Source organism: Anoplolepis gracilipes, chromosome 9, assembly GCF_047496725.1.
Source record: "Anoplolepis gracilipes chromosome 9, ASM4749672v1, whole genome shotgun sequence".
Taxonomy (NCBI): domain Eukaryota; kingdom Metazoa; phylum Arthropoda; class Insecta; order Hymenoptera; family Formicidae; genus Anoplolepis; species Anoplolepis gracilipes.
In genome coordinates, this window is record NC_132978.1 from 12,643,464 (window position 1) to 12,664,209 (window position 20,746).

General features: G+C 35.2%; 2 protein-coding genes across 2 annotated transcripts in view; one reads left to right on the top strand and one right to left on the bottom strand.

Moving 5' to 3' along the window:
- Nucleotides 1-5: 5 nt before the first annotated feature.
- On the bottom strand, nucleotides 6-3,345 carry LOC140669824 (mitochondrial potassium channel ATP-binding subunit). The gene is made up of 10 exons (XM_072899988.1): nucleotides 3,082-3,345; nucleotides 2,549-2,867; nucleotides 2,320-2,484; nucleotides 1,807-2,220; nucleotides 1,420-1,731; nucleotides 1,117-1,340; nucleotides 868-1,042; nucleotides 610-788; nucleotides 398-545; nucleotides 6-301 (listed from the first exon to the last, which is right to left on the bottom strand). Exons 1-10 carry the CDS (start codon nucleotides 3,135-3,137, stop codon nucleotides 221-223), a joined length of 2,073 nt encoding a protein of 690 aa, XP_072756089.1. The 5' UTR covers nucleotides 3,138-3,345; the 3' UTR covers nucleotides 6-220.
- Nucleotides 3,346-3,543: 198 nt separating this feature from the next.
- The window catches only part of Cue (Low-density lipoprotein receptor repeat domain-containing protein cueball), a 62,584-nt gene continuing 45,381 nt past the window's right edge, over nucleotides 3,544-20,746 (top strand). The window contains exon 1 of the mRNA XM_072899990.1: nucleotides 3,544-3,661. The gene's annotated coding sequence lies outside the window, so the exon portion shown is untranslated. The remainder of the gene's footprint in view (nucleotides 3,662-20,746) is intronic.

A 20,746-nucleotide genomic window follows, 5' to 3' on the forward strand; every position in this document is an offset into this window, starting at 1 on the left:
ATTACATTCATAATTTGTATCCCGTTTCTGAGGTAGTTATGAGCAATTAATATAATACATAAAAATCTTTTTCTATTATATATATACAAACATACATACACACATATTATAAAATAAAGAATAAAATTCTACAAAACAAAAATAAAAGTAAATAATAACTTACTTACCATTAACCATTGATTGTTTATAATAAAATTTGTATATGTTCTAAATATTATCATTACATGTTTTCTTTTTCTTGTTCGTTTACGAGTGTGTAATAAACGCCTTTCTGTTTAATTAGTTCTGAATGCATGCCCATCTATAAGAAAGAGAGAGAGAGAAAAAAAGTATTATATATTATTTATACATTAATCACGGCATCATACATATATTAATTTTATCCATTAAAACATACCTCCACTATGACATCGCGTTGTAATACAACAATTACATCAGCGCCTTTAATGGTACTTAATCTATGAGCGATCACAAGTACCGTTCTACCTCTTGTAACATTTTCAATCGCCTTTTGAACGACCCTCTCGCTTTCATAATCCAATGCGCTAAATATGAGAGAAATTGATAAGCACAGAGACAAGTCTTATATTATTTTATTATTACTTATACCTTGTAGCTTCATCTAGAATTAAAACAGACGGTTGTTTTAGCAAAGCTCTGGCAATAGCAACTCGTTGCTTTTGTCCACCAGAGAGCTGTGTACCTCTTTCACCGACCTCGGTTGCATAACCGTCTGGAAACTTTGTTATAAATTCATGCGCATTTGCTTCTTTAGCTGCCTCAATAACCTGAATTGACGATTAAGCAAATATGTTATATATATTAATAATTATTACACATATTATAACTGTAATATTCTATCATTACCTCTTCGTCTGTTGCATTTTGTCTCCCAAATCTAATGTTTTCCATGATGCTAGTAGCGAATAAAGTAGGCTCTTGATTTATATAGCCAAAAACGTTACCTCTGAGGTAACTCGAATTAAGAGATCTAATATCTCGACCGTCAATAGTAATAGAGCCTTCATCAACATCGTAAAATCTACAATTTTATATTTTTATATATTACATATTTTACATATCGGTGAATCTCAAATAAAATATATATAATTGTACCTTTCTAGTAATGCAGCCACAGTTGATTTACCATTACCACTGGCACCGACAATAGCCACGGTTTTTCCAGCGGGAATATGTAAATTGAAATTTTTTAAAATAATATGATCCGGTCTAAGGGGATAACTAAATTTTACATTTTTAAAAACTATATTTCCTGCCAGAGATTTATCCGTAATTATATCACCGTCAGTCATCATTGGTGAAGGTGGCATATCTAGATACTGTAAAAAATATTTATAAGTTTATAAAACTCTCTCTTTCTGTTATAAGAATAAAGCTATATAATTCATATAAGAATACCTGAAAAACTCTGGCACCTGCGCTTTGTCCTCTAACAAAGGTTCCAAAAAGCACTGATAATTGGCCTAGAGATTTCTGTATGGTTTGTGTAGCCATTAAAAATGCCATGAGACCTCCTGGAGACAATTCTCCTGTAGAAAGCAACTGCCCGCCAAAATATAAAGTGGAGAGCAAAATACCATTAAGTAGCAAATTTGTTCCTGCTTGAAAGAAGCCTATACCAAAACCTAATCGTTCATAAATCTCACACGAACGTTGAACTTCTTTGTAAAACATTTCCGCCTCTTTTTCTTCTGCGGCAAAAGCTCTCACCTGGTAAGAAGAATAAAATGCAAGATAAACATTTCATAGCATATCTTTTTAATTAACTATATTTTTCTGTAATACCGTTCGGATATTTTGTATAGCTTCTTCACAAACTGCAGTCGATTTTGCGACTTGATTTAGAGCTTCCATTGACAATTTGCGTAAACTTCTTCCCAAGAGAGTACCAATGAAAATTATTGTAGGTAAACTAAATATCACAAGAGTAGTCAATTGTGGTGATATCACTATTACAGAAATGACACAACCAATAATTTGTGTTAGACTTCTTAAACCTTGAGCAATGCAAGTCTTAAATGAACTCTTAAAATCTTGAATATCACTAGTCAATCGACTTACTATTTCACCAGAACGTGTTTTATCAAAAAATTCTATATCTTGCATAATAATTGACTTGAACAAATCTTGTCGTAAACTTACTGCAACTCTCTCACCCACGTGAGAAAGTGTATAAATATATACAAAGGTGAAAAATGCCTGGAAAAATATTAAAATTTATACAGAATTAAATTTATGAGAATATTTGGTTTTGTAATCTTTGATTGAAAAAGTTATTATCCTAATTATATTACATACTTGTGCAATATACATCCGTGCCAAAACAAAAGCTGGTTGAGTTAGTTGCAAGATAATTTGTTTTGTAGAATCACTTTTACTTTGACAAATTTCCGTGAGCACATTTATGACACTTCCAACACATTGCGGTATTTGAATATTTAACAGTGCAACTATTAATGCACTCTATAAATACAAAATAAGAATTATTATTTGTATAATATAAAATTTATATATTACAAATACTCACCGATAATGCTAGCAATAAATACCAAATATGTGGATATAAATATTTAAAAAATTTTGTCCATTCAAAGGTCAGTTCAGGGGTGTCAGATTTCAAGTCGCTTATTCTTTTGGCTTCTCTACAGAGCACGATTTGACTTTGTGATTTCAAAATACAAGCAGACGTTACTCCAAGTCCACTAAGACCAAATTTAAAAATATATGATATAAACTTTGATTCATTCACATTTTTTTTGGAACACTTTTGAGTACTTTTAACAAATTCACGTTTTACTATTCCTGATATGTTCTTTCCTTGTAAATAATATTTCTGTAATGGATACCTGAAATATTTTATTAAAACTGATTTAACACAGTATTATATATACTTAAATTTATATATAAATAATAAATATAAATTTAATTTTATTATATTAAATAATTACACCTATCTATAGTATAATATGATTGCTTGTATTTTTATGTATTCTATCTATATGTTTTTAAAATATTTAAACAATATAATTATAAGCATAACATAAATAAATTCATAATTACCTTGAAAATATCGAGGAATTATGATATTTAAATAATACGGCGCGTAACATAGACATTTTTGCGATAGAATTTGTATTGTTATCAAATTACCAACACTACTTATTATGTCGACATATATATATTTCGTATCTTGTGTATATTTTGTATTTATTAAGTTTGCATATCAATATTAATGATGACCGTAATACGCGGACATGATAGACATTTTTTATTTAACGATTAAAGAGGTTATAATAATAATATAATATCGCTACCAAGGGTGCCGCCATATTTAATATGTTACCTTTAGTTCCACTAATATCTCACAGATAGCGCCTAAGGTACTATTTAAATTAGAAACAGTAATTTTTGCAATCGCGTACTTACGTGTTTAGTTCGAAGTCTAAAGTTTATAACTATGTAAAAAAAAAAAAAGTGCAATAACAAGTATATTTTCAACATTTCAGTGTGTGACAAGAATAAGGAGAAATCTATTCCTTCGGAGAATGTCGACTGTTTCAAGGTCAGTTAGAGGAAGTAAAATAGACTGGAGAATTTCACGCACGGTAAATGCGGACGTTGTACTTCGACATCGTATAAGGTAAGATTATTTTATATAAAATATAACCCCAGGAAGTTATAGGGAGATATTGCGATGAATAAATGGAGAATTTAGTGAAACATAAAAATTATTCAGAGCGAGAGAGAAATTCGTTAAGTCTATTCGACAGAATTATAAAATTTACTCATTGATGTCTGTAAAAAAACCGCCTTTTTCTTGTATTATTTCTAACTTTCCTAAAGATTGTCGAAAGTCCGCGAACAATTCTCGATATCTTTGACAGTAGTTTCAAAAGTAGAAACGTAAAGATGAGTAAGCTAATACATTATTTATTTAACTTAATATTTATTAAAAAAACATTGTATGATGCATGCAGATTATTATAGGTGTTATTTTTAATTTTCTTAACGATTATTGCATTATACAGTTTTTAATTCTTCATTTTAAAGTGCAAAATCATAAATTAAATTTGAATTCTTCAAAATAAAGAAAGGTTAAACTTTTTCTATAAATAAGTATATACAATTAATTTTCTTGATTCTAAATTGAAAAAAACCGCCTTTTTCTTGTATTATTTATAACTATCCTAAAGATTGTCAAAAGTCCACGAACAATTCTCGATATCTTTGAGAGTAGTTTCAGAAGTAGAAACGCAAAGATCAGTAAGCTAATACATATACATATATACCACGTGTATATATGCGCGGATAAAAAAGCTCGAAAATTAACGTCTCGACGAAGGGTTCGTGGCCGGATGAATGGCATGCGCTGGGCCTTAAAAGACCTAATCGCCCCGGCAAACTCTTTGAGCGGCGAGTTAATGACGTGTATTTATGTATTCGCCGCGTTTAATTGCCTGTGTGGCTATTAGCGCTCTATTCCGTTTCTCTCCCCTGGCGGTTGAATACTACTTGCGATGTAAGGGTAAGTACTTGTTCGCTTACTGTCCCGCGCGAAGCATGCCGCGACGTGCGGAATGATGAAATTGTTTAATCTAGAGAGACAGAAAATGATTGTAAAGGAACGTGTCGCGTCTTTCTTCTTTTTATGTGCCGTAAGGTTATTTAATTTTAAAAAATTAATTGATCTGAAAAATTTGGAATCCAATTTAAATGAAGAAAATTAATATATATACTTATTTATAGAAAAAAGTTCAACCTTTCTTCAGTTTGAAGAATTCCAATTTAATTTATGATTTTGCACTTTAAAATGAAGAATTGTATAATGCAATAATCGTTAAGAAAATGAAAAATGACACTGATAAATAAATTTGCATGCAATCATATAATGTTTTTTTTTTATAAATATTGAGTTAAATAAATAAATATTTTAATTTTTTTAATTTAATGAAAAATATAGGGAGAAGTATATTTTCCTAAATTTTTTTATTCTTTTAAAATTTCAACAGTTATAAAAATATAAAAATAATATATAGGATTAAACGTTACATTTATGTATTTGATTATTTTTGTCTCTTTATAATGAACTAATTTTATACTAGGTACGTGACAAAAAGAAAACCTGGAAATAAAGAAAATGACACATTACTTTACTGTCGCATATAGTCGTTGTTACTTTAGCTGCATTTAAAGTTGTGCTCAATCTTAGCGCCTTTTATGATTCTATTTATTCTTTATGCGCTATGCGTTATGAAACATTTGCGATTCACAATCAATAAAACTGCATTGCCATGAAGTTAAAAATCGCGTGTCGATCGACCTCAATCATGTGTTTCTTTCATATAATAATATAGGTTTTTGAATATCTTCTTATAATGGATAGAAGCTTTCCTTAGAAAAAATCAATCTTTCAAGCTTATATACATATATAAATCAATAATAATAATCTATAATAATTTACATTTTGTCTCTCTAATTTTTTTATTTAATTTAGCTCTTAATAACATTTTATTTTAACAGAATTTTTTTTAAATACAATTTGTTTGTTGTGCTTATACATGCTGCGGGAATCTGTTAGTTTTTCCTTTTCCACAATTCTTTTGCGAGTAGGGCCGTGAGCGAGAGGGTAAGTTGTTAGAACGCGTGTTTTTCAAGAATGCTCTTTACGAAGAATATCTTGCAAACGAGTTTGCGTCATCTGTGGTACTCAACATACTCAGAGAATGACGAGAACTTCACATTAGACCCTTCCTCTTAGATTTACAAAAGCCATTGAGCCAAGGTCGCCCTTTTAACCCAGATTCGCGATCATTCGCCTTATCATCGTTTTAATACTTTTTAATCCATTATATTCTTTCTTCAACCTTCTACAAGATTTTAAAAATCAATATGCCATAAAAGTAAGGATGAAAAGAAATTTTTTTATCATACTCATGAAAAGTTTTAAAATAACATTGTATTAATTTAATATTAATATAATAATTATATAATTAATATTTAATTGAATAATAATTATACATAAAATATATTTAGACTTTCATTGACTTTTAATTCTCATAAATTAATCATAATATGCCGATAATTGACCATATACAAATATCAGTTTTTACTATTCAACATTATTATAAGTGGTTAAATTTTAAATATATAAAGCATAGAGATATTTTAATGTTAAACACATATATTAATGTAATATAGAATAGACGATTACATTTAATCTAATATTATGAATGTAAAGCCAGATATATCAAAGCTTTTCTAAAGCTTTTTTATTAGAAGAATAAAAAACAGCGCATTCCTAAAATTTTGTTCAGATTTTCATGTCTAAGGTCAAAAAGACATATCTTTTCGTGGAAAAATATTTTATCATAGTAGAAACCATTTTGTATAACCATTATACGTGTACAAACCATCGAAACCATATACTTGGCGAAGAATCCAATATCAGAGATTTTTTTTTTTTTTTTTTTTTTTTAAGAAAATCCGCGCAAGTAGACGAATAGTAAAGCGAAAAAGGATAATAAAAGGAAGGAAGCGAGGAAAGGATAGAGAGAGAGAGAGAGAGAGAGAGAGAGAGAGAGAGAGAGAGAGAGAGAGAGAGAGAGAGAGAGAGAGAGAGAGAGAGAGAGAGAGAGAGAGAGAGATAGAAAAAGCATGAGTGAGGGAAAAAGAATTCAAGTATAAGTACTATAACTATGACAGTTTGCCGCGTAGTGACAGTCGAAGAATGGACCAAATGAAGCCTTCTAAATTTCAACACCCTCTTCGTCTGGCGAGCCCTCTCAGTCTTGCCGCTACAAACCGGTTTCCCATTGCCTTTCCTTTTTCCTCGTCCTCGCCACCCCCGTTCTGGACGAAGCGATCCGCAGCGGCGGATACGAAAGCCTCATCCGTGAAACACACGCGGTGTGCAGGTGCCGGCGAACGACGGGGTGGCGATGACGCAAAGTCAGCGCGGGCCAATGGACTCGGTTCTGGAAACAGCCGGAGAGCGGTGCACCGACTGCCGGCTCGCGATTGGGCGTGGCTCCAGGGGGTGCCCTCGACTCCCCGCTATCGGGGGTGGGAGAATCCCCAAAGTGTGCCCCGGGGTGTAATATCATACCGCTAGGTGGATAAATAGACGTAGTGCGCGAGGGTATGTCGGTGCGCCGAGAGGAGCGACGAGAAGGAGAGGCCGTGGAAGAGGGACAGAGACGAGAGAGGACGGGAGGGGCAGGGGGGAGGGAGGGAGCGGTGATGTGCGGTAAGTAGGGGAAGGACGAAGGGACGGAGGTTTCGGGGGTATGCGAAATGCGTAGGGAGAGACACGAGACGGAGAAGGAGGATGATGGAGAGGTCGCGGATGGTTGCTCGAGGCCAGCCGGAGAAGAGGTGGGATCCAGGTCTGGTTAGAAAATGGTCGCGCGGCAGGCGCCAAGGGGGACATGAAGCGGGAGAGGGATGCACGAGAGGTATACGAGGAATCGGGCTGCTGTGTGCCACGACGACGGCGAACTAGAACAAATAATGGTTGTAGTCAGCCTCAGCTTCCGGAGAGGTATTTTCCAGTCGCGCGAATCGCTCGGGCACGCTCGGCGGGGAAATGTGAGCTCCCAAGGGTATAGCAAGCGTCAAGGGGGTGGGCGCGCTCCATAAGATATTAATTCTTCAAAATGTTAAAACTCCGAAAGAAATGTTTGTTCAGCTTTGACTGCATTCCTTCCTAGATAAAAAAAAAAGAAAAAGATTAAGATTATAAATATTTTCAGTAATTTCACAAAAATGTAACTGTCTCTTAATAATTCTTTCGTCGTTTTTACGTTAAGTTAATTAAATCAAAGGAATGCAATGTTGTAAAATATAAAAAAAAGTTATTTTTAAGACGAAAATACGTTCCCCACGAAAATAAGAAAATAATCTGTTTTGCATATTTTCGTCGGATTAATAATTGTAATCTGAGGAAACAATTGTCGTGGGCTAGGAAACTTGCATGCTTTCAACATATTAGTTTCTTTTGCAAAGCTAATTTCACAAATTTACGTAACTATAGCCGTTCCAAGTTTCATCGATATCGCTCAGTGAGTTTTCCGCGTTCTTGCGTCAGCAATCTTTACACATGTACGGACGTGCCATGAGATCCAAATGCATCCACAAACGGATATACGATGTACCTTACGCGTAGTAATTCGAGAAAGCGCCGAATCGATCGTTGTCGGGATATACGGGTATTTCGCTGAATCGCTGTAACTCTATTACATCGGTGAACGGAATGGATGAATCTTTTTCTGCAGAGTGTCAGTCGTTCGTGGATCTAGTTACGACACACGTTTGTCAGGACCAAAAAGGCATGAAACGTACAAAACAATTTAAATCTAAAGTAACAGCTGTCCATTTATATATGTTTTGTAACTGTACAAATTATCTGTTTTTTTGGAATAAATTTCGTGGGCGCATTTTTATATAATATCAATAAAATATATATTTAAAATTTAGTTTTACTTTATAAAAATTTTGAAAAATTTTCACTCGTGAAAAGGAAGAGACGCGTGAAGTATAAATAAAAAAAAAAAAATAAATAAAATTTTCCTTTTGAAAAATACAATTTTGAATCTCGCATATTCGAAATTTTATGGATGCTCCATAATTCGTCGCAAATATATTTTCGTCGCCATGCTTCGGATTTGCAGAAGTAAATAGCGGCGCACAAGAATCCACCGGGGAAACGATATCGGTGGATCTAGTGCAGGGAAAACGAGCTATCATCGAGAAAAGCCGGCGCGCTTGAAGCAGCCATCGCGTCTCGCATGCGATTTTGTAGAATGCTGAGCGCAGTGTGCAGCGGAACAGGATGTTGTCAGCTAAAATTAAATTTTCCTCCTAGGGCGGTGGGTCGCGCAGCAACCTGATATTGTGGGCGTTAAGCTACATATACGTCTACAACGTGCGCGGTTGATGCTACCGTCGCGAAACTTTCGCCGATATACGCTTTGTCACAATTTTGATAAGTTATCGAAGAAATATTAATTTTCTTTTTTAATTCCTAAGTACTAATATATATTTGCATTTAATCTCAATTGTTACATAAAAATTATTACAGAGTTTCTCACATTTATATATTCTTTTTCGTACTAATTTCTCTCTTCTCAAAGAGAAAGAGCCTTAATCCTTTGAAATTTGCGTTCAAATTTGATTATCTCCGTAAATATTTTTATCCCGCTTACTCTACGAAACTGTGTAAGAGTAACGTGCTCGTGGGGCACGAAAATATCTCTCTCCGATCCTGAGGAAGAAAAAGTCGCGACAATGGCGGGACACTCAGTTTTCTTGGACTTTCCCCGCTTGGTTACTCCTAGGGTAGCGGATAAATGGCTACCTCGTTTCTCGTGCACCCTTGAAGTTGATTGTATCAGGGGGCGGGAGGGAAAAGAACTGTGTTGAAGGAGCGGACAAAGGAATGAGCGAAAGAACGCAGGAAGTGCGGGGAACGAAGCAGATGACATCGCCTTCCATGACGCGACTATTCAATGTATTTGCCGTTCTTTCAGCGAATTATTATGATTTGCATTACTATTTTTCGTTAAACATACATTATTCGTTCATATCTGAACTTTAAAGTAAAACAAGAATTATCGAAAAATATAGAAAACATTTTTTCATAACAGTTTTAACAATAAATCCTCTTTTTTTTTCTCTTTGTAATATTGCTAATTTATATTTTATTTATTTATCTAAATATTTATGGAGAATAGGTTTTTTAGTGAAGAATCACATTTGACCTTTACGTTTATTCTGTTTCACATCTTATTGATGTTGCATAATTATAAGTGCCTTCATTAAAAAAGACTTTTCATTTATTGCATAGATTTGTTTTGTGTATCTATATTTTTGAATTATTCAAAACGGGATTAAATTTGGCGTTGCATATCGGAAAAGAGAAAAGACGAAGTCTGTATTTACAATACGCACACAGAATGGCAATGCTACAATAACTTCAAATTTTCGTAGACCTTCTTCGTTTTATTATGATTTATATCAAAATCCTCAGAATTCTATTCATTTTAATCTTGAAGCTATTTTAATTTAGAAATTATCAAGTCAAAATTCACTTTATTAGATCAAAATTAATTTGCATGTTAATCTAATCTCTTTCACAAACTGATCATTATCCATTTATCATAAAGTTTATTCATGTCAAATATTTCTCAGTGCTGGATAGTACAATACATATCCTTCGGACAAAACAAATAACATTTAGCATCAGATGGGTGCTAAATATGGATTATGAATATAACGAACGGTAATGTCGAGTCCACAATTTGCTGCGGAATATCGGCTAAACAGATTCGTCCACATTTCGCCGGATATTTATGAATTATTCGAGACGACGACGCAGCATTATGTCATCGCGTGCGATGGCTTATGAGCTCGGCTTATCTTCCTTGATATACCCGGGGATCACTTTGAAATAAATGACTCTCGGCGCGATCAACGATATAACCATTAAAGGACGACCCCTCTCGTTCGGCGAGTATGCGGTGACGGGGTAGATCGCTATAAATTACGACCGGCATTAGATCGTAAAACTGTGGGGCGCGACAATCGATTTGTTTGCGGGATCGTCGTGCATCATTGAGGGATCGGGGCCCGATTCAGTGGCCGTCGCCGTGTCATTTCGTCGGGATCGCAATTATTGCTTTTGAGAACGGTTATTAGAAGCAAATAATTCAATGCGACTGGTTGGTAGAAACGTCTGTCTGTTGATTCGATGCAATATCGAACTATTTCTCAAACTCACCAAGTAATATTACTAAGTGTGTCATTTATTAACCTTTGATTCATGAGAAATATTTGGGAAAGTGTGACATGATATTTAATTCGCATATTAAGCGTTGTTATTAATCGATTATGTCAAAGTTTATTTACGTAAAAAATTTATGCAAATCACAAACTCTTAATTGCATTTTAACAATGTCTGATAAAGCAAAATTCAAATTCTTGATATTTTAAAATTTACGTATACGCACTATTCATTGTCAGTAATAATAAAAATACATAATATTATATGTAGTATAACGTTATACTTTTTTAAACAATTTAATCATTCAAAAATTATTGCTGACACAAAATATCAAAAAAATATATCACTCGAACACAGCCGAAACTCGATTTAAAAATTCATTTTAATCAGGACCGTGAGGGGTTGTCTCGAAAAATACGTGTATTGGAATACATTATGAAAAGTAATAAAATGATTTCGTAGCACGTGACAAGTTTCATATACACAGGAAAAAGCTCTCTCTCTCTCTTTCTCTCTCTCTCTCTCTCTCTCTCTCTCTTTCCTTATGAATGATAATCTGTCGCGGTAAACGCATCTGTTGTCGTGAGCAGGTGCGGCGTTTCAATTCACGCTGAAAGTGGATTAAGAGCCGGCCCGCGTTTTTGTTGGGTCACGTGCGCCAGTCAAAATAAATCTGTTCTTGTAATCGGATTTACGGGTCGCGGCTGATAAACTGCCGGGCTGGTTATGAACTTTAAACAGAGTCGGTTGCGATCGTCGACGGGCGCATCATAGTTTCGCCGCATAATTTCGTTTGCATGTCCGCTTTTCGATTAGCTTTAACACAGTGTGCACCACTAGTGACGCAATAGTATTTTTCGTAATACTGGTACACCACGACTGAATAAATGAATGAATGCATCATATTTGGTCGTGATGTGTATCATCAAGATACCTTTAATCTATAATCTCTATTTTCGCCCAAATGATATCTTTATATTCAAAAACTAAATGAAGCTTTCCAAATTAAAAAATATGCAGACATGAAAAGATTTCTTTTAATAAATTTTTTTTTTTTACATTTTCTGTGACAGAAAAGCTGCGAATATAGTGTGCTTTTGCGCAAAGATTCGTATTTAAAATAGCTTTGTATTCCACTTTTTGTATGTTTCATGCATTCATAATATATACATTTACGATCTAAATTTTAATAACGAGAAGGCAGAATATAAATAATTTTGTATGCTTAGAATGCTTTGACATTTTATTTTTCCAAGTTATTAAAATACTGTATTCAGCGAAATTAGCGAATCTGTTTTTAACAAGCTTTTGCATATAACAACCTGTCACATTTTCGTTTATAATTTGCGGGCCGCATGGGCGAACGGAACTTTACAAAAATGTTATGAGGAGTTTAATTGGCCGACGTTTAATTACTTTGGCTGCCGCTGAAGACGGTGGGGTAGCAAAAAGATAGCCGGACTAATTGCGAAGTTTTCTACTTCGATTTTCCGACAGACTGCACGCTGCCGCGCCATTTTCCGGTTACCGGTTGTTCGAATTAAATGCGAATGCAGTTTTAAACTGGTGAAGAGCGCCCCGGGGAACACCAAGTATTTTATACGGGATTAAACGCGACAAGCGCGTACGGTAAAAAGCGGCCAAAGAAATCAATAACCTCGCGTTATACGCGCGTTCCGCGGCGCTATTTTATTTCTTCGTCTGCTTTTCGCGCGATTATAATCGCGATGAAATAATCGCAAAGCGAACATTCCATCACAGAAACGACGAATGGAATAACATGGAAAATTATTTATGCGCACAATATCATTAAAAATTACTCGTTATACATTTATCTTGATGTGTATCTTAATTCTTTAAGCATAAGCTGTTAAATTAATTTAACATTTATAATTACTATAATCTGTACAATATAATTTTGATTTAGAATTTATTAAAGAATAAAAACGAGAAGGAAGTACCAACAATTATATTATAGAGTTATAAGTAAAAAAAATGTCGACTGGATTATAAAATATTGTATAATATATATTATATAATTTCTTAAGCTTATAATTTAACTGTGTAATGAGACACAGTGGTTGCAAGTGGTTGTAATTTATTTGAATTAAATTTTTTTTGTAAATTTTCTCATTTACATGTACATACATTCTGCTTTCTCTTAAATTTACTCTTCATAATTTCCATATCGTTATCAGCATTTCGAATGTTAAACATGAATATTTAATCGGTCGTCCTTTTATACAGAATCACAATAGTATTCTTCTATTTCTTATTCATCATTTAACATCACGTTTGAAGGATCATAATTTACTGCGATTCGAATCCTCAAGTACGGAAAAACATCTCCTACGTGAAACGATGCTGTTTGTAAACAATTCAAGCCCGATAATAACGCGAAAGCGGTCGACTAACTTACGAAATTCGCCTGGTTGCAATTGTCATCCGATGCGGAACGTTCGGTTCACATTGACCGGGGAAACGCAAGTGCACATAGAGCACATCGTGCTTGATCGTTAACTCGATAAGCATTCGATGTTATGTCAATATAGTAGACATTGATTCGTGTGCCAGTCTAATGGAAATAAGTCCGAATGTCGAAATCTGCTCGATGTGTCTGTTCGTTTGACGGATTCGTCAGCGCCGTCGGCGAACGCCCTATTGTGATTTTCCGAATCAATCGACGGGTCAATCGTCTTTTGCGTCATACGTTGTAGTATGGCGGGTAAACAATTTGATATTTTTCGAAAGATTATTCTCAAGACAGATAAAATTATCAAATTTATATTAGTTTGTTAATAACTTAATAATTGAAGTATTATACAAGCACTATTAATCAATTTTATTAATACCTTATGCACATGCTAAATATTTCTATAAAAATTTATTTTATCATGTAGATATAATGTTCGGTAAATTGAATATGAATGCTTTTTAAAAAATTACAAGCCGTCGATGATTTTTTAGTATTACATTTTTTATTATCGCGTCACTCGTATGAAAATATATTTTTTAGTGTCGACTTTGAACATTATTTCTGTAAAATCTATGTGAAATTAGAGAGTTTTGCAAGAGAATTTAACATAGATTAAATTAATATTTGATATCTGATATGTTTTTCCGAAAATTTCTCTCATCGCATATTGAAACGTGCGATCGATAATCGCACGTCGAATAATGGTCGCTGAAAAATCCGGTAAGAGACGAAGCGATGCGATTTCGCCGATGGAAACGGATTGTGTGCAATTTAATAAAAAAAAACGCTCGCGCGAATCTCATGCACATAATATCCGAGACATGATATATTTGTAATTTAATGATATATATTTTTTAATTTAACGTGACTGCCGAACGCATCGCCGCTTTTGTGCGTTTCGCGCGCGTATTTGCAGTGTATATTTGTTAATTTAATGCAAACAATTTATCGCGGAGTTAAGCAATAATTTTTCACAATTTTAGCGCAGATAATCGAGCGCGCCACACACAGATGTGTGCGCGTAAATTTTAATCATCCGAAAGCTGTGATTAAATTTCACGTCGAATTTAATTTGGTCGGCCATATATATCGTGGCAAATTTTTTTTAAAGAAAGATAATGAAGCAAAAAATTAAATGTAGACGGACGTTTCTAATTAATGTAAATTGCAACGATAGTAAAGAGTAATACGAAAATAATAAAAATAAAATAGAAAACAATGTAATTACCATTTTGCAAAAAAGATTGCAATGTCATTTTTTATATTTTGTTTTATATATGTTGTAACAATCTACAAAAAAATTGATTTAAATTACATTATTACATCAATTACAGAAATTCATTGTAATCGTCGACTGTTCTCTAAATCATTTCCGCGTGAGATGGGTAAAGAAAAAACCGCGAGAAAATCGCTTCAGCTTTGGGACGCAAAATATTACGGTTAAAGCCGCTCGAATTAGCGCGAGAGGGGGCAGAAGCACGTGGGGCAATAGAATAATCATGCGAGACGTTAACCTGTTAGGCATTAGTGGCGCATGATAGGCACGCTGCGGGTGGTGTCGCGTCGGGATGAAACGAGAGTAGCTACGGGGATGCGGATGAAATAGATTGAGAGAGAGGAAGACGGTTCTTTCCCCCCCCTCTCTCTCTCTCTTGCTGTCGTTGGGGCACTACGGGAGTAAAACAATTACGGCTCTGCGTCGACGTACACTCGACCGAGCACCCCTCGTATCGTGTTCAGCAGCCTCGCACCCTGTAGGGGCGTTCTTCGGCCTTTGGCGACGCGCACGAATCACTGCTGCGAGTCCGCTTGACGCACACTCGCCGAAACCTCGTCGAAAATCTTGGTATACGTTATTCCGCTCGAGTTACAAGTATTGAAACCAATAGAGAGCCCACTTTAAACGATTCACCATTGTCGAAATAGTATTCTATCCGCAATTGTGAAAAACTTACGTTCTTCCAAAGCGTCTGAAATTTATATTTTTAAAAATTAAAGGTTTTTGTGTGTGTGAATTCAAAGTATAAATTCATTTTTTGGATGATTTATGTTACTCAAATTATAGAGAAGAAAGAATACATTTATATTTAAAAAATGGAAATTTTTCATAAGTTCACTCACACATACGCGTACTATTTTTATTTTTTTTTAAATATAAATTTGATGCAATTGGGAAATAAACTCTTTATGTGTCGAGAGACTTTAGAGGCATATATTATTCATGGAAAAAAGATATGTACAATTAAATCTGCAAATCAATCCCTGACGAAAATAATATAAAATATAGGCATAAATATTTATTTCAAAATTATGTTTAAAATCTGAAATTCAAATTTTAAATTTCAATCATTCAAGTGACATTAAAATAATATTTAAATAAGTAATACTCTTAATCAGAATTAAATTAAAAATTAAAATTAGAAAAATACTCGTGTGTAGTATCTTTACAAAGTTTAATGCCATTTTTCATGCATTAGCGAAAAGTTTGAAGACGCTAAGTAATTCTCCAAGAAATTTGCAAATCTTTCGCAGCCCCATCGAGGCCGGCAAACTTATCCGCCCGTAAATGACGTGCCTATTAACTAACAATAAGAAGAACGGCGCGACGACGACAAGGAAGAATTAAACTCTCGCGTCCCGCGGGCTGTATAACTCGGCCGAATTATTACTCGAGGGGACCGAGAAGTTTAAATCGTTCCGGTGTGGCCCGCCTTTGCCCGAGAAGGGGGGAAGGGGGAAGGGGGAGGGGGGAGGGGGCACACCACCCAGTCCCCGGCTCGCTCACCGAGAAATTTAAATCTCGCTAAGCCCGGCCATTAGTACAAAGTGCAAACAGCAAACAGTGCATTAAACTGCGAGTCTGTATGCACACGCGTATGATCGTGCGTCCTTAAACGCAAAGCCAAGTGTCTATTCCCACGGGGATTTTGCGACCAACCTTATAATACGCACTGCATGCGTGGGTTCGTTCTCTCCGGCTGTTTACGCACGCTTATCCAGACGCGTTCGAATGAGCGAGGTTGCTCGTTCGAATGTGATATCGGGTGGTTCACGCCTCGTACCGTGATTATTTCCGGTGAAATTAAATTTGTAAATACGCGGTCACATATATACCGACGAGAATCGTCTGTTAAACTATAGCAACTGATGCTCAAAATAACATTTTTCCAAGCTAGCTGTATCAAGGTATTTTAATTGTAAAAATTAATTTCTACAATCGGCAATTTTATAATCAAAGAAAATATCAATTTTAGGTGAAAAATACAGGATAACAGGCCAACTACCTTTTTTTTAGCAACAATAAAGACGTGCTTAAAGATAAAAAAAGAAATATTGAACATTCTGAACGTTCTTCTTTCTATATTCCAACTCCGCGTATGTATCATATGTACGTCGACATTTTTGATATATTCGTATACTTTTATTCTACTTGCGGAAACCACTTCGATATTGGTGCGAAAGCGGCCAAAACTTTTTGAGACACATGCCTGAACTTTCCCAAGGAAGCTATACATTATAAATATCGTACTACCTTTACCAGTATACGTTTCCCATTTCGTCTTATATCGCGATGAATCTTTTTCAATCTTCTCAGAAAATTTTTCTTTTAAAATAAATATATGCAAATTTTCCATGCACTCATTTCTATGTTTCAAATGCTTTTCTAACTACGATAAATAATATTTTCAATCGTTTAAGTATATTAACGTAATAGTACATATATGGATGAAATATTATAAATGATTTTTTCGATGTAATAAGGAGATGTCTTTCAATATTTTCGTTAAAGAAAAATAAATTCTAAAAGTCACTTAAAGAATTTATTATTAAAAATAAATATGATAAATGAAAAAATGCGAAACATCTTTATAGTTTATAATGTACAGTATATACACGTAGAACATTAATAATCTATATAAAAAGAAAAACAATAATAATACAGAATTATACAGAATTTATTTAGAATTTTTGTTAAAGACAGTAATTACAGATATTCTTAGAATATATTTCAGAGGGGTTTTGAAAATAATTTTTCAAAGAGTTACATAAAAGCGACAGATTAAAATATATGTGTATATTACAATATTAAATTAATTAAATGACATGCGAGAAAATTAAGCGGAACCATGCTCGAATAAATTTTTCGGCTCTTTGTCGTCGGAGCAACGGCGCGGGGGCGAAAAAGCCGGGAAGAAATCAATGCCGAAGGATAACATGCGTCCTTGCTCAGGGACGAGCAGTCTCTGGCAGCTGCTCTAGAGACCTCGACCATGCGAAAACTTTGTCCAAGAATCTAATATCATCCTTGGCTCGCACACATTCTCAGAATTCCATAGTATGCCAGGACACGACGGTAGCTGGTACGGTACACGATGTCCTCCTTACACTAGGATAGCGCGACAGGATTTCACCTCTTAATCATCTCAAAGTCCTTATAATTTCGCATCGGATAAACGTTTATAATGCTATCGCCATATTAGAATCGCGACTCGTATTATTCTTTATTGTACGTTTCAACGACATACCTTGAAGATGAAAAATCATGAGTGGAAAACGATGTTTTCGCGCAAAATTGTTTTCAGTTATTAATTTGAATATGTAACGATTGTGGATTCGAAAGAATGCGAAATATCATCACAATTATAAAATTACTTTAAAAACAATGATATACTCTCGCAATAATTATATTTTCTTATTACCTTTCATAAATTCTATTTTCTAAAAAATTTCAAGATTTCAATTACATTAGCATAATTTTCTTTTGCGCTTTTAATAATTGTCAACTGAACAAAAGTTTTCTGAAAGACAATTCGCACAATTCTTTGAGAAAGCTGTCGCTCATTTGAAGTATTTTAGAATCTACTGTTTTAAAGATAATTTCCCCAAGAATACTCATCGATTAGGCAGTTATCGAAAAATGTTATTTGGGAAACTATCAATCTGTCTTAATCTCTCTGAAATTCTTTCACGATATATTCGCATGGAAACTCATAAGAAACGCAAAAACCTAATATGATTTATGAAGGAAAGCGTGCACGCGTGTATACATGCACGACATCGGGGCCATCCGTGGCGTTGGTAAATTCCAAGGATATACCAGAACGGGATAGATCCTGCGACTGCCAACCCGCACGGACGTTCGACGCGGAGGATCGCGCGTAGGAGAGACGAGGAGGCTGGGGTGGGCAGAGAGAGTGGGTGAGGAGCAGGAGGGCAGGAGGACGAGGGAGAGGAGAAGATGAGGAGGAGAAAGAGAGAGGCCTCGCAGGAACGGTGGGGTAGGGCGGGTTGCTATCTTAGCCACCACAAAGCAGTGATAACATTTTCCCTCCCGGACAGAAGCCTAGCCACCCTTCTCGTCGCTCCCAGGTCGATATCCGGATAACACCGGTTGCCCCGGGCAACCGGAAGGCCACGCCCGCGCCTCCGAAACATGGCTGCCGCCGTCGCCGCTTCCGGTCCCTTTCGCAGGAGAAGGGGTGAGTGGAGAACTCACCCGGTTTCTCACCCTCCGTACAAAAGTGACGAGAAGGGTAGATAGAGGAAGCGGAGGAGGGCGCGAAAGGATAAAACGCGAGAGGCTCGAATTATCATAATATTGGTCATTGCCTGATGCTTTTCTCTCTTTCTCTCTTTCTCTCTTTCTCTCTATCGTCTCTGCATCTCTCCGCTCCGGAAAGTCAAAAAGCGAAGTAGCTGACTAGCAGACCTCTCCCTTGTGTACACCAGTCTCCGGGCGACTTATTACCACTCCATACCACGTTGAAGCACCACTGTATGCCGTCCTGCGTGTATGTGTGTCCGTCGTTAAAGCTCTCTTCGCTACCCCGAAGTCGACAACCCGAAGAAGACTTCCTATCATTTCTCTTTAGCGCGTAATTGCTAAGTTTCCGCGGCAAAACCGAGCGTAGAAATGTAGATGATTTTGCGCGTTTCTTTGACTTTTGTCATCTCGCTAACTCTTTGACGACACAATGGCATAGTTGGACTTGTCGAGATTTTTTTCTCCTACTTCTCTTATTTCTATTTGTACTGTTCTGATAATGATCTTTTATATTTTTCGACTAATAAGTATTTATTATAATACAATTCTTTGTCTGTTTTTTTTTTTTTTTTTTTTTAAACAACCGCAACCTACAAATATGTTTTACCTTTTGTATTAATCAGATTGATGTTTAAATAAGACTTTAATTTGTTTGCAACATCTATGCTACATATTCTGCAATTACACACAAGTATATAACATTACGTGACTTCGTAGAATTTCCGTATTTATAGAACTTCAATGTAACGTTACCGGCTTGTACTAAGCTGTCAACATCCCTAACGTCTAAAATGTTTACCATCGACCCAAAGGACTATATTGTTTTGCAGTTAATTGAAATAGAGCAACTAAAAAAGACTTAATTTTTTCACACGCGACCGTTCAAAATTTCTCGGCATTTTTTTTTTAAATGAAATAACTCCTACATAATAAGATACCATTAACGATGACAAAAACTCGAATCGAGCCCCCGATTGATACGAAGAAAGAGAACCGGCGCAGCCAGGTCGAAAATATTTCCACGTTTCATGGATACGCTCGACGGATCAGAGAGGGTCTTCTCTCTACTCGCATAATGAACCTCGTTCCCATCGCTTCTAATTGTCAACTACCGGCACGTTATTTACCCCCTGAATGAGGAGTTATGAAAGGGAAGGGATGGGGGGGGAGGGAAGGGACGATGAGGCTCACCTTCACCATCTCCTCCTTTTCCATTTCTCGTGAATACGGGCCGGCACACGCCTTTGGCACGGGCGCACCCTTGTATCCGTGGTGACAATGCAAACCGAAACAAACACTTAGCGGCACGTGAGCGACACGTGGCCGCCAGGATATATTACATTCCGAATGCACACACACTTGACGGACGATTAAAGGGGTATTGCACGCGCGAAGAACCACGATCGTGACAACGATACTCTTCTCTCTTCTTCTCTCTATTTTCTTTTTTTTTTTTCGTCAACTATCTGTCGTCTATCAACTATAATATAACTTTATCGTGCTTGTTATATCGTAACGCGATTGTTAGATAAATACTTTATCTCTAGGCAAGGATATAAATAGAAAGAAATATTTATAAGATTTGCAGAAAAATTTCTGGAGTTGAGATAAAAAATAGAAATTGAGACTGAAAAATTTATTCGAATATATTTAATTAATTAATATAGTATATTTTTCTCAGAAAACTTTTCCACATTAATCTCTAATCTACATCAGTCATAATATTAAAGTAGTTTAATTTGATTAAAATAGCACTTTCTCTCTCTCTCTCTCTCTCTCTCTCTCTATTTTCATATCTTTTATTTAATTAGATTTTTACAATTACAGATGACACAATTTTATTTGAATGAAAAGTGTTAAGTGATGACTTAAATCTTAACAGTGCAAATAAGAGATACATAATAATAAATAATTTCTATCTCAT

What these genes read in the sequence shown, in the direction of transcription:
- LOC140669824 (XM_072899988.1), bottom strand. Translation starts at nt 3,137, where the DNA reads ATGTCTATGTTACGCGCCGTATTATTTAAATATCATAATTCCTCGATA. An exon ending in AATTCCTCGATATTTTCAAG is followed by an intron (nt 2,868 to 3,081) that starts GTAATTATGAAT and finishes AAAATATTTCAG; the next exon opens with GTATCCATTACAGAAATATT. An exon ending in AAAATGCAACAGACGAAGAG is followed by an intron (nt 789 to 867) that starts GTAATGATAGAA and finishes TCGTCAATTCAG; the next exon opens with GTTATTGAGGCAGCTAAAGA.